At 32.4% G+C, this 14,690-nt stretch overlaps 1 protein-coding gene across 1 annotated transcript; it reads left to right on the forward strand.

Moving 5' to 3' along the window:
- Window positions 1-5,553: 5,553 nt before the first annotated feature.
- Window positions 5,554-10,459, forward strand: LOC128673880 (uncharacterized protein). The gene is made up of 6 exons (XM_053752036.2): window positions 5,554-5,858; window positions 6,083-6,265; window positions 6,351-6,467; window positions 6,742-6,820; window positions 6,946-7,046; window positions 7,373-10,459. The coding sequence occupies exons 1-6, from the start codon at window positions 5,724-5,726 to the stop codon at window positions 7,619-7,621; spliced, it is 864 nt and encodes a 287-aa protein (XP_053608011.1). The 5' UTR covers window positions 5,554-5,723; the 3' UTR covers window positions 7,622-10,459.
- The last annotated feature ends 4,231 nt before the right edge of the window (window positions 10,460-14,690 follow it).

A 14,690-nucleotide genomic window follows, 5' to 3' on the forward strand; every position in this document is an offset into this window, starting at 1 on the left:
CAACCGGTCATAAGCGGCTGGCGGCGGCGTCAATGGCGGCGACGGACGAGTGACGTACGCAGTTGACGCCATTATCAATTATACGCGCTGGCACAGTTGAGGGGATTATTTACTAATAATCCCCTCAACTGTGCCAGACTGTAATTGTATGTCTGTCCATGGATGGCATCGTAGCAGCCAAAAAGCTGAACTATTGATTTAGAAATGGGCCTGGGCCTGCGCGCGTTGGGTTGGACCGATTATGATTTAAGTAGTTTTTTTTAGATAGTCTATCAAGAAAGTAAAGAAATCCAGGGGACTTTCTAAATCTATGAAAGAAATCGTTGTCCTCGGATCAATATGCTTTAGTTGTTAAGTAGTATTTTTCAAACTTTCGCGCTTTGAACACAAATAAAAAAAGGTTTGTGCTAAGTCCCGTTAGTTATTGTTCTGAAGCGCTGTATCTTAGCTAGCCAACCAGTAGGTGTACCTATAAACGTTCTATCAACCAATCTTGATCAAGCTATTTGGTTGGTGTTGCAGTGGTTAAAAAAAATATATTTTTAGTAAGTATTACTGCACATTTATCCCGCCAGAATACTGCACTGTATGTTAGGTACACAAAAGCTTTGCCGCCTTTTGCTATGTGGATTAAAACGTTTATTTTAGAGTACTTTATTAATCCTTTCATTATGTAAGCATTCGTTTGTGAAAATATACAAAAGGGTACCACTCATCTTGTGCCGTGACGAAGAGCCATGACGCTGATTTTCAGTGATACCAAACAAGATGGCACTACCAGATTATATTGCAATATATAGATATGTAATAAATAGTTTGCAAAATAAATCCGCGAAACTTATACAATTATATTATAAATAACAATGTCAAGATGGATGAACAATATTAAAACTATAACAACTTTAAAATATGAAACATGAAACAAATAAAAATAATAATATTCTATTTGGGTATTATCACAGTACAGCACGGCTATATATATGCATTTAATAAAAACAATTTAAGATTTGACTTAAATGAAGTGACAGATTTAGAGTTTCTAATTGGAGGCGGCAAATTTTTCCAACATTTTGTGGCCGCATAACATAAAAGCTGCCACAAAATGCACCCGTACTGTGCTGAGGTACTAATAAGACAGGAGAAATTCTCATTTTACCCTGTTTTAACTTTAATTAATAAATTAAAGTTAAAACAGGGTAAAATGAGAATGATATAGATATGATGGCTGACATTCATGTAACAAAAAATAAAAGTGAACAGTTCTTCTATTGCACATATTTAATAAGCTGTTTTAATTTAGAAATGGGCTAACATGTGAGCGAAAGGATTTGGAAACAATAACGTGCGCAGGCATTTTGGATACGTTGGACACATTTTCTGAGTTCGTGCCAACATGCAATGACGAAAATATTTTCTGCATTTTCGACAGGACTACTATTCGCACAGCTTAATGCGCATTTCCGTACTAGGATATGCACGAATGTTATAGAGAACACTAAGTTGATAAAAGCAGTTTCGCATAATACGTAAAATATGTCCTTCAAATGGCAACCGTCCATCCATTTCCAAGCCGAACCTGCGTGACAATTGGAAGGCGAGCTTGACTAATAAAATTGTGGGGATCAAGAGCAGTAACATCAGATATTATTTTTTTGTTCCTAACAATAGCAATTTCGATTTAGATGGGTTAAGAACGAGGTTGTTTTGTTCACACCATTCTACTAGCTTGCTTAAATCTCTATTTAAATTATATATGGCTTGATTAATTGCACTGGGTTTAAAAGAAAAATACAGTTGAAGATCATCTGCATATAGATGATGCTTACAGTTTTGGATTGCGTTAATGATGTCAGTAATATACAAAATAAATAATATATATAGCTCCCAAAATGGAGCCTTGTGGGACTCCTCTATCGATATTTCTTACAACAGAGGTGGAAGTATCATAGTTTTCTTGACATGTTTCAACATATTGCTTGCGTCCATTCAAGTAGCTAGAAAACCATTGTACAGTGTTTAAGTCAAAACCATAGAATTCAAGTTTGGATAGAAGTTCATGGTTGATACTGTCAAAGGCACGTGAAAAATCAAACAAGACTAACAATGTAGCCTCACCATTATCTTGACTTGCAAGAACATAATCAACTATATCTATTAATGCAGTGGTAGTGATATTTTCGAAATCCAGATTGCTTTTCAGGTAAGATATTATGTTCTTCAAGATATTGCGTGACTTGATTGGAAACTGCTCTTTCGGCTATTTTTGACAGGAATGGCAAAATACTAATGGGTCGCAAGTCTTTATAATCATTAGGATTTTAGTTTTTAGGAATTGGTTTTACAATGGCTGTTTTCCAATTGTCAGGAAAGATACCAATTTCTTGTTTATAGATTTATTTATTGTAATTATTGCTAATGTATAAGGTAGCGTTAGTAATATCATATTTAAGGTAATGTCATCGGATCCTTTTACGTTGGATGAAATAGATTTTATAATATTTGCTATAGTAGCTTCAGTTACAGGTTTAAGTGAAAAATGGAAGGACTGAATTTATGAGATAGTTGATATGTTGGTTAAAATATGTAGTCTTTTAGTTGTACCAGTAGCGCTATCTGCGCTGAGCTTTGCGTAAAAGTAATACTAGGGTTAACAAACATTACCAATGGAGGCAAAAAGCGCCAATGGTCAATATTATTGAAAAAATAACTTCTTCGATTAAAATACCTTCTACGCAATCGTGGTGCGATTTTAAAAGAAAAAAAGAAGGATTTAGTGGATTATTAAATAGGCATCAGAACACAAAGTGTTAAATACAAGACGTATTTGCTAAATAATTCAAGTCCATTGTAAAACACAACACCTTTATTATAAATTATTAACACTATTGATAGCATATTGCACTGTGGGATTGGGATATGTATAGTATATTCGACCACCACTTCTTCAACATAATCAATTAACCACTTCCACCCAAAAACTATTCAAATCCAAAATATAAACACACAAAACCGTCTTCAGACCATGAGAAAACTGAAGGGTTAACTGGTATGAAGTCCATATTTTCGTCGTCAGGTGTGAAGTGAAGTGTTCCAAGTATATTTTTGACCATTTACTGGCTCGAAAATTTTGCAGCATGTGGCGTTTTCGAAGATTTTTATCTTTTGAATAATGATGTTTCTCAATATTTTGGAACCCGAATATGCAACACTGTCGTATATTTTCGAAAACGAATTCTTACATAAGAAACGCCAATGCTTTTGTTTACCAACAATAGAGTGCTGCACTCTGGCGGGATAAATGCGCAATAATACCCCCTATTAGTTGTACGAAGTAGGTACTTTTATTAAATCCATGGTTTATCGCATGGAATTAGTAGGTCCTCCGACGAAGTACTTACTAAATCCACGGAGTTGTGGTTCGTCGACGCATTTTCCGTGAACGAGACTAAACCGTCTATGAACGAACGTTCATCGACTAGTAGATAAACTAGTTGAATTTGTCAACTAGTCGACGCCACGTTTTCGTTCAGTCCACGTTCAAATTGAACGGTACGTCAACTGTGGTAATAAACTGATAAACTTGATTTTGACTTAAAGCCTTACCTGTATGAAGTCAATATTTTCATAAGTCAGGTGTGAAGTGTTCCGAGCACATTTTTGGCCATTTACTGGCTCTAAAATTTTGCAGCGTATGGCGGTTTCCCATAATTTTTGAAGTTTTTTATCTTTTGGAAAACGATGTTTCCCTATATTTCGGCACCCGAATATGCAACACTGTTTTATATTTTCACAAACGAATGCTTACAAAATAAAATATGAATAAAGTACTCTAAAATAAAAGTTTTTATTGACATAGCAAAAGGCGGTAAAGCTTTTGTTTACCAACCAAACAGTGCTGCACTCTGGTGGGATAAATGCGCAGTAATATTCCCTTACCCAAACCCAAGCAGAACTTTGTAGTGACATCCCTAGCAATGATACTGGAAATACCTACTAGAAAAACGTGCATACAACCATTGCCCTAAAGGACTGGAAATATACACCTACAAGAGGAACGTGCATACCTAAACTGCAAATCGTCGCATATAATGTCTGCCACTGTTAGGGATGCGACTACAAGTTAAATTCCTCTTGGGTAAAGGTAATTTAGAAGGATAGGTAAAATTTACCCACCTAGGTTTTAAATTATTTTACCCTATCTTATACTGCTAAACGAACCATTATTTACCAACCAGTATTTGTGATCGCGTTTTCGAAAACGGCGCTAAGGACTTCGTTGAAATTTGAAATATAGGTGATTGCGATAAAATGTCAATCTGGCTAGGTCCCATAACTAATTTTCGCTAAGTAGGTACTATGTACTAAATTACACTGTTTATTACTGCTCATGCCTGTATACCCAAAGAATGTGGACTGATTATTGAAATTGGATAGATTAGTGCCCCTCAGGTTCAATATAATAACGCGTTTAGGGTACTGTTGAGGCTGCCACGATACGACGTTGCAGTACATTTAAATGTTTGCGAATGCAGATGGCTTTTACGCTGTGCTTTCAAACGGACATTACTTTGCTGTTTTTGTCTGTTCAGGGTAATCGGACAGCAGATCCTATTTTAAGTAGAGCTAATAAATAGGTTTGTCCTGAAAATGTAGTTTCCTGAGATTAAAAAAAACTACATTCACGCGGATGATCCGCGGACAAAAACTAGTATTTATTATTATATAAAATTAAAGGCCTGTCCTGCTTGTTCCATTTATTACTTTAATTATGTACTCTGTATAAAATGAAACTTTCCCTGTGCACATAAGACTAGTGGCTCAAGATGCAAGCGCGACAATACGCTCGGATTATTGCGATGAGGGTATTTAGAATGAAAATAAAATAACAGCTTATTTTATGTATTTTTATTCATTTTAATAACAGACGGGTAACAATTTATACATCATTTGGATTAAATACATCACTATTTCAGAATGTAAACAAGTGACGACATGAAATTCATGGAAATATCGTCTGTACCACAAAAATATGACCAAGCATTAACACTTATAAATAAATGTATGTTTTTGTTTAGTTTTATTTTTGAATTGGAATGATTTCAATCGCTTTTTCAAAGAAAACAACGTAACTAACCTATGAAGCGTCATTTTTTTTTTTGTTTTGACTTGCACCACACATCACTATAGAACACTTAGGCATATTGCTCTAGGTTTTTCAGACACTACCACGTAATTTCAAGTAGATTTTCGCGTAATTACCTATGTCGCAAATCTCAATTTTCTCTAAAGAAACAACCTGTTGACAGCTAAACTACCACGAATCCCGTCGCATAATATGGCGGACATGGCACGTACTTTTGACAGGTGTTACCATGAATAAGCAATAAGCAAAATATGTTTGTCCTTGTCGTCATATGAAAAAACACGTTAGAAAAAAGAGAAAAACATATATTTAACGCTCTGTACCATAATTGCTTGATAAATGTATAAGAAAATTCGTATATGTTGACAAGGGCCTCTCCATATGATCTATTCTCTAATTCTCCAGTCCATATTTTTCCTTGGTCATTGCAGATAACACCACAGACAGAATTGACACAAAAGACGTCTACATCTAGTACCTACCTACCTAATAAGAAATGAAGTGATTCGATTTTACAAATCGATGAAAATAATTAAATTATGTGTATTAGCACTAAAAATTACTTTCACTAGGACAAAATATGTTCGAGTGGGCTTATAGTGGTGCTAATAAAGCCGTACCTAGAAATGTTGGTCCTGAATGTGCATATTTTTTATCATTCCAAAGGCAAATAATTGAAACTCTTATAGTAACTTCGCTCTGCATCTATGTCTTAGTAAGTATAGTGCCAATAATTATATTCCTTAGTCCTTTAGTTTATATATAATTGTTTACAAACGCAGTGAGCGTAGTTTTCTAATTTTCTGACAAAAATTATTATGTACATTTGTCAATAGTATCTGTATTTCAAATTTATGCATAAAATATTTTTTTTAATCTTTGGATGTTATCTATTTATTGTGTTGTATTCAGACTTGAACTGTTTTTATTCTCTTACAGATCAAAACTTATCCAAAGTTGCAAATACCAATTGAAACAAATTATGTAAAAAGTGATAGAGGTGGTAAGCGCTTATTAGTAATTCTCTTGGCTTTGTTATGGGGAATGGAAATTGGTTTTAAATTTGCTTCTCGGACTGTTATTTACTTGTTGAATCCTTGTCATGTTACAACATTATTACAGGTATTTGAATTTTGTTATTCTGTTTTATAAAGTTTTGTTCATTCTAAGCATATTAATACCTAATAATATATGTCTTATTTTTCAGATATATTTGCTTGCTGCACCACCAAGCAAAACAGTCACAGCACTGTTTCGCATTCATCTTAACTTACTGAATGGTCCCCTGTTAGCTTTTTTATTTCCAGAAACTGCTTCTCGAACGGTAAATAGTAAACTGTGGTTTAATATTAGTGTAGTTATTGGTATAACTACTTGTATGGATTTGGAACAAAATTACTTTTTTCAACTAAGCTAAGAATTAGTAGCAGCATTTTTAATGTCCATCTTAAGAACTGGCACAAACTTCTTAATATGCTGCATAAAATATCAGATATTAACAATTTAATAGTCAATTGCATATAGACAATATGGTTTTGTTAAGTAAAGGGATTTGTGTGAATATAGTGTAATAATGATTTTTTTTTCTAATATTTCAGATCTTTGTAGAAGCTGCACTTTATTGGATCCAACATGGAATGATGTTTGTAATACCATATTACCTGTTAAGAATTGGTGGTGAGTTTTGATGACACCTTATTTGGAATATTATTATGTTTTTGGGATTATATTAAACATGTTCCTTATTAAGTAATTGAAGGTATTGTAAAATTTATAAATGTAGAAATTTATTATTGTTCCAGGTGTTTACAATGTAGAACCACTTTGGGATTTCAATTGGGCCATATTCAGCTACTGTTTAAACCTCCTTTATCACTTCATTGTTTTACAAATTATAGCAATTGTAAGTTGATTATACTTTTAAATTCTCGGATTTCAATCTGGGAATTTAAAAATTCTCTCTACTCTCTCTCTCTCTCTTTTTCAAATTGTATAACATTCATGTTTACAACTGAGTGCTATACTTGTTAATGTTAATATCTTAAAATAAAAAAAATTCAGCTCCAAGCGTCTCAGAAAATACTTTTATTTTCTGCTAACATTATTTTCCATACAACTATTACTATATTTACTTACATAAGTTGTTTGCAATATTTTTAATAGTTTTTTAATATTAATATTTGCTGAATAGTATCTGTTGATTAAAAATTATCCTTAATTCTTTTTCAGCCAGCTCAGGTGAACTTAAACCATATGCTCTGTCCAGCAATTTTAGACCCCTTTGACGGTCCTTGGTATCGTATTATGGCAGTAATACATCAAGCAATGTTGTGCCCGCTTCTCTGCAAAACATTCTGTATAATTTCAGACTTTTGCTTAACTAAATTTCCACTTACAAAAGTGAAACCCCATATGAAAGACAGCTTACAAGATAACAAACCACTTCATCAAGCAAAGGACCTTGATCACGGGGATTAGTCAATGTACGAACATTTATAAATATGGCTGTAATCCCTCTCAGGGTGGATAGCTAGAATCTATTCTATGAAATTGCCTACTAGTAATGAACAATATTTCATCGCGTCCATTTAGTTTGGGTAATTATTGTAGTAATTAAGCTAAGGTTTACATTATTACCAGAATATAAGCATTGTATACTCAGTAGCCAATCAAGCTCACTTTTGCCTTTCTTATAGTGATGGTTCACAACAAGAAAGGAATAAAGTAAAGGCCAAAATACTTTATAATGTTTAGAGATGTCTTAGTCCACGGGAGGAGATGGAGTGGTCGTATTCTACATGCCTGATATTATACAAAGTTATGTTGTAATTTATATTTACAACCATGTCTGTTGTGGTATTATATTCCTAAATTCCTCGTAAATTTTCTTTTTAAAATCTTATAGGTAAGTTCACTAGTACGGCAGTTTAAAATGAATTGATATTATAGTATTAAAATTTTTTACTAGTCAGAAGCTTAAATATTACTTCTAGATCTGTTAAAAACTGGATTTTGTTCGTAGAAATCATTTTTAGTCATCGATAAGTATTTTGGCCTAAATGCAAAAAAAAGGGATTGTACATTATACAGGGTATACTGGGTATACTTTTAATTCATTGTCAATATTCTGTCTTTGTCTATGCTCAGTCCATGATTCTGAACAACTTTTAGTATGGGGGCAACTCTAAATCGCGAAATTAATCAGCTGTTCTATATAAAATTAAATACCTAACTTGTGGAAAATGTATGGATCTGTAGATTTTTTTCGCGATATCTAGGTTGCTTCCTACGAAAAGTTGTTCAGTACCATGGACTGAGCATTTTGATAAAATAATGCCAATGTATAAGGTATAAGAAATCACTCTGTATTTGTGTCTACTGATCATGCATATGCAAAAATGTTATGGGTTCTCAGACTAAAATTCTCTGCATGAACGTGCAGACTAAAATTCTATATCTGATTATTATTTATATAAAATACAATATTAGAATTTAAAGTTAGATTTGAGAACTCAAATTTGTGAAAATTATCACATTAATTTGGTTTTGGTGGCTGTATCCCCTAGAACTAGACTGGGGACTAAATGAGTCTCTTTTACATTTAGTGCTTATAAATAATCTATGAATTTAATTCATATGGTTTCTGAAATCTAAATTTTAGGGCACTTCTAATATTTGAAATGAATTTCGAAGTAGGTAGGCATGTTTGTATTGTATGTTTATCATTATGTGTATTATTGAGATATTTTGGGTACGATTAAATATACTGTATACCTAATTAGAAATTTCTACTATCGCGTTCTAAAAATGATAAAACATTTTAACCCCGATGCAAAAAGAGTTGTAATTTTGTCTAGTGTTTCTGTAGCTTGTGGACCGATCTTGATGCTATTTTTATTTGATGGCTAGGTAATTTTGTCGAGATGTTAAGTATTTACATTATTGAATACACTGACTGATACTATTGTAGCTGGGTCTTGACTAGAGTGAACTCGTACTGTGAATGAGAAGTCGTCAATGAAAGAGAAGTCGACATGTCAACTTCTTTAATATCGGCCTCAACATCTTTTTCATTATTGGTTAATATTGAAAACTTGTGGTTTGCCAAATATTTTTACTTGAGTTAAAACAGACATGATGACATACCTACCTAATCAGTCAGAGTGTTGAATACTACTCAATATTATAAAAAAAAATCTCGGGAAGGCCTATGCGAGTGATTAAAAGCTTGCGCAAATGTTGAATTATCCTCAGCATACTTTCGTTCTTCACTTATGTTTGCATCAAGCCATCATCAAGCATAGTTATGTGATAGGCCCACATCTGCGCACACTATGACAGATACCTACTCAAGCAAAATATCTTAGGCTAACGATAGTTTAGTTAGTTTTTGTCGCATTTCAAGAAGTTAGCCTTTATAAAAAGAAATGAGCAACACCTGTTTTAAAAGAACAAATTTACTTATCCTACACAATGATTAATTGTGTAATTATTGAATTAGTTTAGTACTACTACAATATTTATGTTAATAGGTACCTATGTAAATTGAACGGAAAATTTATTTTTTAAGTATTTATTTATTATTAATAAATCAATGTAATTAATTATTATTAATCATTGTTTATTAAAAATAAATATTTAAAAACTATTATCACCTCTTACGCACGTAGCGTTTTATTTTAGTCTAAGAGGTGATATTTGTAATTGTATTGTGTATGCATTATATTTTCAAACATTCTATGAATAATTTCACCATTAATACTTCTTTCATTCCATTTTTACATGTTAGTTGATTTTGTGGATTTTTTATAAAGCGTAGTTTTAATTTAATTATACATATATTAGTTAATGATTGAAAAAAAATGCAAAAACTATTGTAAAAAATATAAAAAAGACGAAACGTTATTGAACTATACCATTGTCAAAATTAAGACTATCGCAAAAACAAAAAAAAACAATTTGTCATTTTTCGAAAAATGTCATCAGCCCAAGCCTTCAAAAAGTCCACGATCGAAGGCATATTTTTATCATCAAATATTATTGTCTTTTATTAATCAAAATTTATAATTTTATTGAAAGTGAAATATATACAATAGACATAAGAAAGCAATTAAAACACCGTATGTACTCGTTCATTGATTTTATTTTAGGAAGTGTTATAAAATCAAAAAATTAGATCATTTAGAGGATGAGGGATAGTTAAATTTTTTAAACCTTTATATTGGTCTTATAAATAAGATTGAGGATTACAATTTCCATGGCGCCTTAGTAGAATTTATAATTAGGCGCTTCTCTCGGTGGTATGATCACAGGGTGGAGGCGGATGGCCGACGTCGACCTAATTCGCCAATGCCCGTAATTTTAATGTTTGATTTTTTTATAACAAATGAGGAATGGATAAGAAAATATTTCTAGTATTAATTAGCCTAATAATATTTATTTGGAATTAGGACGAAATGTGAGAAAAACTAAATAATAACCTATTTAAATAGAATATGTACCTAGGTTGTACCTTAGATTTATTTGATATGAAACTAGATTTATTTATTTGAAATTGGGGGATTATACCAGAAAAAATACTTTCATTGTTTTTTTAAATAATGGTTTATAAAAAAATTATAACACTATATCCCAGGATTTCTTCTCTATACCAACATGGTCATCTATAAGTGTTGTCGTTTCTGTGTCTAATATTTATTAGATACAGAAACGAACACTTAAATAGGTAGATTGATTTGCGATTACGACATAAGTATGGTCGAACTTTTTCGATTGTCAATCCACTCAAAACTTGATGAAGTTAACTTCGATAGCGCAAGATCTGAATCCTTGATTCTCCACGCATTTTTCGAATGAGATATTGATTTACATAAATAGAGTTTGTGACACTGTGACAGTATTAAAACACCAAAGATATAGGTAGGTATTAAATTAAAAAGCTGCAATTAAAATCTTATGTATAGTTTAAGTAGGCTTACCTACATAATTTGTTGAACTTTGTCAAGTCATTGAAATTCATCGCAGATATCATCAATAAAAAAAAGTTTAAGAATGTTTGTTTTATTTATAAACACGCTATGACTGTGACCCACAACTTCGCTCCCGTTCGTGTGAATGGGGGTTGGATGGGGATAACGCCAGAGTATCCGCATATCCAGCATTTGCGCACTGGAGGATGAACGGACCTTTAAATTCAAATATTTTATTGCCTTCCATAATATTACAGATAAATAATACAATTGTGGGTAGTTAAAAACATTTTACAGTGTAATATTATGGGCCTAGTATAGGCACCGCAATATGGTCTAGAGAGCTAATTTAACATTTATATTTCTTAACGATTTTTACAAAATTCACAATGAAAATCCATATACATATTTCGTCATACATATTTCTACATTTATATTTCTAATTTTTTAACTATATTATATTTTTTATTAAAGTTTGTCTTTTGTCATTTTAGAACATCAGCGCTCTTAGCGGCGAATATTTAGTCAATATATATAAGAAAACAGTATTCTGTACATTGAAGATATTTAAATAAAAAAAAAATGAGATCGATAGAGAATCAGAATAAGAATTTTAAAAAAAGTCTGTCTGTTTTTTTGCGCACGCTAATCTCTGGATCTACTGGACGGATTTTAATGAAATTATTTTTGTTGTATAACTATAAAGCCTGGTCAACATATAGAGTATAATTTATTTTGAAAACTGGAACAGCTCTAGCAGAATCTATATAGACCAGTTAAACTGTAGCAAATATAGAAAAGTCACCTTAACATGAGCATTTTCTGATGACGTATAAAAATCGAAGATATGGAAAACCTGAGCTACACTATAACAGATATGACAAAAGCGCCTTAACAAAAGTTGATCAGCCTAATGAGCATTTTTAACATAGGTAGGTATTTATAAAAAGACTCATTTGTTCCACGTTTTTAACCATGATTCACAAATGTCTTGAAACTCTCAAAAATCTATTTTATTCCTCATGTCTTCTTTGTCGCGAGCTATAGCTCTTCTATAATATATATGAAAATGACGTCTTAGTAAAAGTTAACCAATCTGATAAGCTTTTTCTGTTAAGTGAAGTCTTAGTAGAAATTGTTAAACCTGAGGAGCAGTAACGGTTGGCGTATTAAAATAGAAAATTTTGAACATTTCTGAAACGGAAGTTCTGTAATAAAATTAATCTTATATTTACCCTATACTATTATAACATAAGCTGGGAGTACCTCCACGTGGTGAAGGCGGAAACAGTTTGGGCTAAGTTTCGATGTCGACCGAAGGTATTCGTTGAAAACTTGCCTGAACTAGCTAAAACTCCCATTTATCTATAGAATATGCCTTCGGGCTTATGTTATTTTCTCTAATAATTTTGAGTCCATACCAAAAATGGTTCGGCTACGCGAACGAATAGTCCTCCTCGTAATGTGGCAATTGGTCTGAGGTGGCAATCATACACATATTTTCAAATCTAACCGGTGGCGGTAGTTAGAGGATAGCGCGATCAAACAAAAATAAAATCAAATAGACCTTGTACTAAGGTTAAGTGTAGTACTTACAAGGTAAGTCGTGTAAGTATATGTTTTATTTGTTTGACCGCGCGATATCCTTTATACCTGTTTAACAATGATTGACCTTTGAGCCTAGATACGACTAATTGATACAAAAAAGTAATTTATTTAAATGGAACGCGAAATTGCAAAATTCGTAATGATGAAACAATATTATTAAACACGGCCTTAGTTAAAATTGTATATCTACGTCCGCTTGTTTAATTACCAAGATATTAAAGATTCATACAAGACTTCTATGTAGGTAACTGATTGTTTACCGCAATCCGAAAGATCAAAATCAATGAAGAAAAAATATGTTGTAGTCGTTTCGTAGATGATATTGCAGCTCTATTTAACATCAAACAGGAAATAGAACAATAATAATGCAATTAATGGACGTAACTTCAAGAATTTTAAGAATTTGGCCGTAACTTTAAAAATTACAAGGTACAGCAAAAAGAAAACATGGCAGTTAAAGAAGTAATAGGTACATATTAATGGAACACCTATAGAACAAGTAGAAAAATATAAATAAAGGAAGTATTTTAAAAGATAACTCAAGAAATTCGACTGAACTCAAAACCAAAATTTCAATAGCCAAATAAATTACAATAGAACGAAGAAAAAGTTTCTCTTAGTATAAAGTTCCTTAACTAGTAAAAAGTCAATTAAAATTATATGGATGCGAAACATGCGACACTCACGAAAAAGGATAAGGTACCAATTATTACCGATAGATTATTTGCCGATTGTAGCCTCTCTTGAGATGTGGTGCTGGAGAAGGATGGAAAAAATAATCTGGACAGAAAAAGGAATGAAGAAGTGGAGATTGTAAACGAAGAAAGAAGACTGCTGACAGAAATAGAAAATAAATAAAACTTATGTATATACTTACTTACCTAACTTCTAATCGATTTGAATTTAAAATAAATTATAGGTGCCTACATTTTTAGTTTCGTAGCCAAATGGCTATAAAGAAAAAACGTCCGTCCGTATATTCGCCACTTTTTTCCGAAACTATAAGGTATAGTCCTTATAGTTTCGGAAACTGTTGAAACTTGGTATATGCTATGAACCGCATTAAGATTTTACACAAAAATAGAAAAATAAAATTTTGGGGGTATACTTAGAACTGAAATTAAAAATTTTTTTAATAAACCCATGCGTGTGGAGTATCTACGGATAGGTCAAAAATGATATTGAGGTTTCCAATATTTTTTTTTCTAAACTGAATAGTGTGTTATTAGGTCAAATAGAGCACAATATGGCCTCTCCATTTTATTGCTCATCAAAGCATAAAACTTGCTTGGATAACATATTTCTAAAATTATTCCTGACAATTCCTCGACAACGACAGAAACAAAAGACTCAAGCAAACTAATTTTATGCACCAAAAAGGTTTGTAAATAAAACTCAAACTCTTATTCTGTACACCAAAAACATACATATAAATTAACTCCTATTAAAGAATGGTTTAGATTCACTGTACAATAACGTCATCAGTTGGAGCACGGGACCTTAGAAGTCCCCGTGCTTCACCCAGGTGGAGAACTTAGGTGAAGCACGGGTCAGGACCCATATATATAATCCATAATGGCGTGAAACAACATGCGTGAAAAACGACAACACAAAAACATTTCTATTCTCTGCTATTTTTACCAACGACACAAATAGAGGCATATTTTAAGTTTGACGTGTCTGTGGCATCCTAGTTTCCTAACGGATGAACGGATTTTGATATTTTTTTAGGGTTCCGTACCCAAAGAGTAAAAACGGGACCCTATGACTGAGATTCCTCTATCCCTCTGTCCATCCGTCTGTTACCAGACTGTATCTCATATTCTTTTTGATTCAAGAAAATATGCTTAGCCATATGAAGATCATCAGCTTTTCTGATGGGGTTTTATTTGAAAATTTTCATTTTATTTCTTCTCCTATTATTATAAAAATCTTTGAACGTTAGTATGTACATTATCGGCGGTTGGCAT

Source organism: Plodia interpunctella, chromosome 1 (genome assembly GCF_027563975.2).
Source record: "Plodia interpunctella isolate USDA-ARS_2022_Savannah chromosome 1, ilPloInte3.2, whole genome shotgun sequence".
Taxonomy (NCBI): Eukaryota; Metazoa; Arthropoda; class Insecta; order Lepidoptera; family Pyralidae; genus Plodia; species Plodia interpunctella.

Coding starts and splice junctions, on each gene's coding strand:
- LOC128673880 (XM_053752036.2), top strand. CDS start 5,724: ATGTTCGAGTGGGCTTATAGTGGTGCTAATAAAGCCGTACCTAGAAAT. Junction 5,859..6,082: donor CGCTCTGCATCTATGTCTTA/GTAAGTATAGTG, acceptor ATTCTCTTACAG/ATCAAAACTTATCCAAAGTT. Junction 7,047..7,372: donor TTTTACAAATTATAGCAATT/GTAAGTTGATTA, acceptor ATTCTTTTTCAG/CCAGCTCAGGTGAACTTAAA.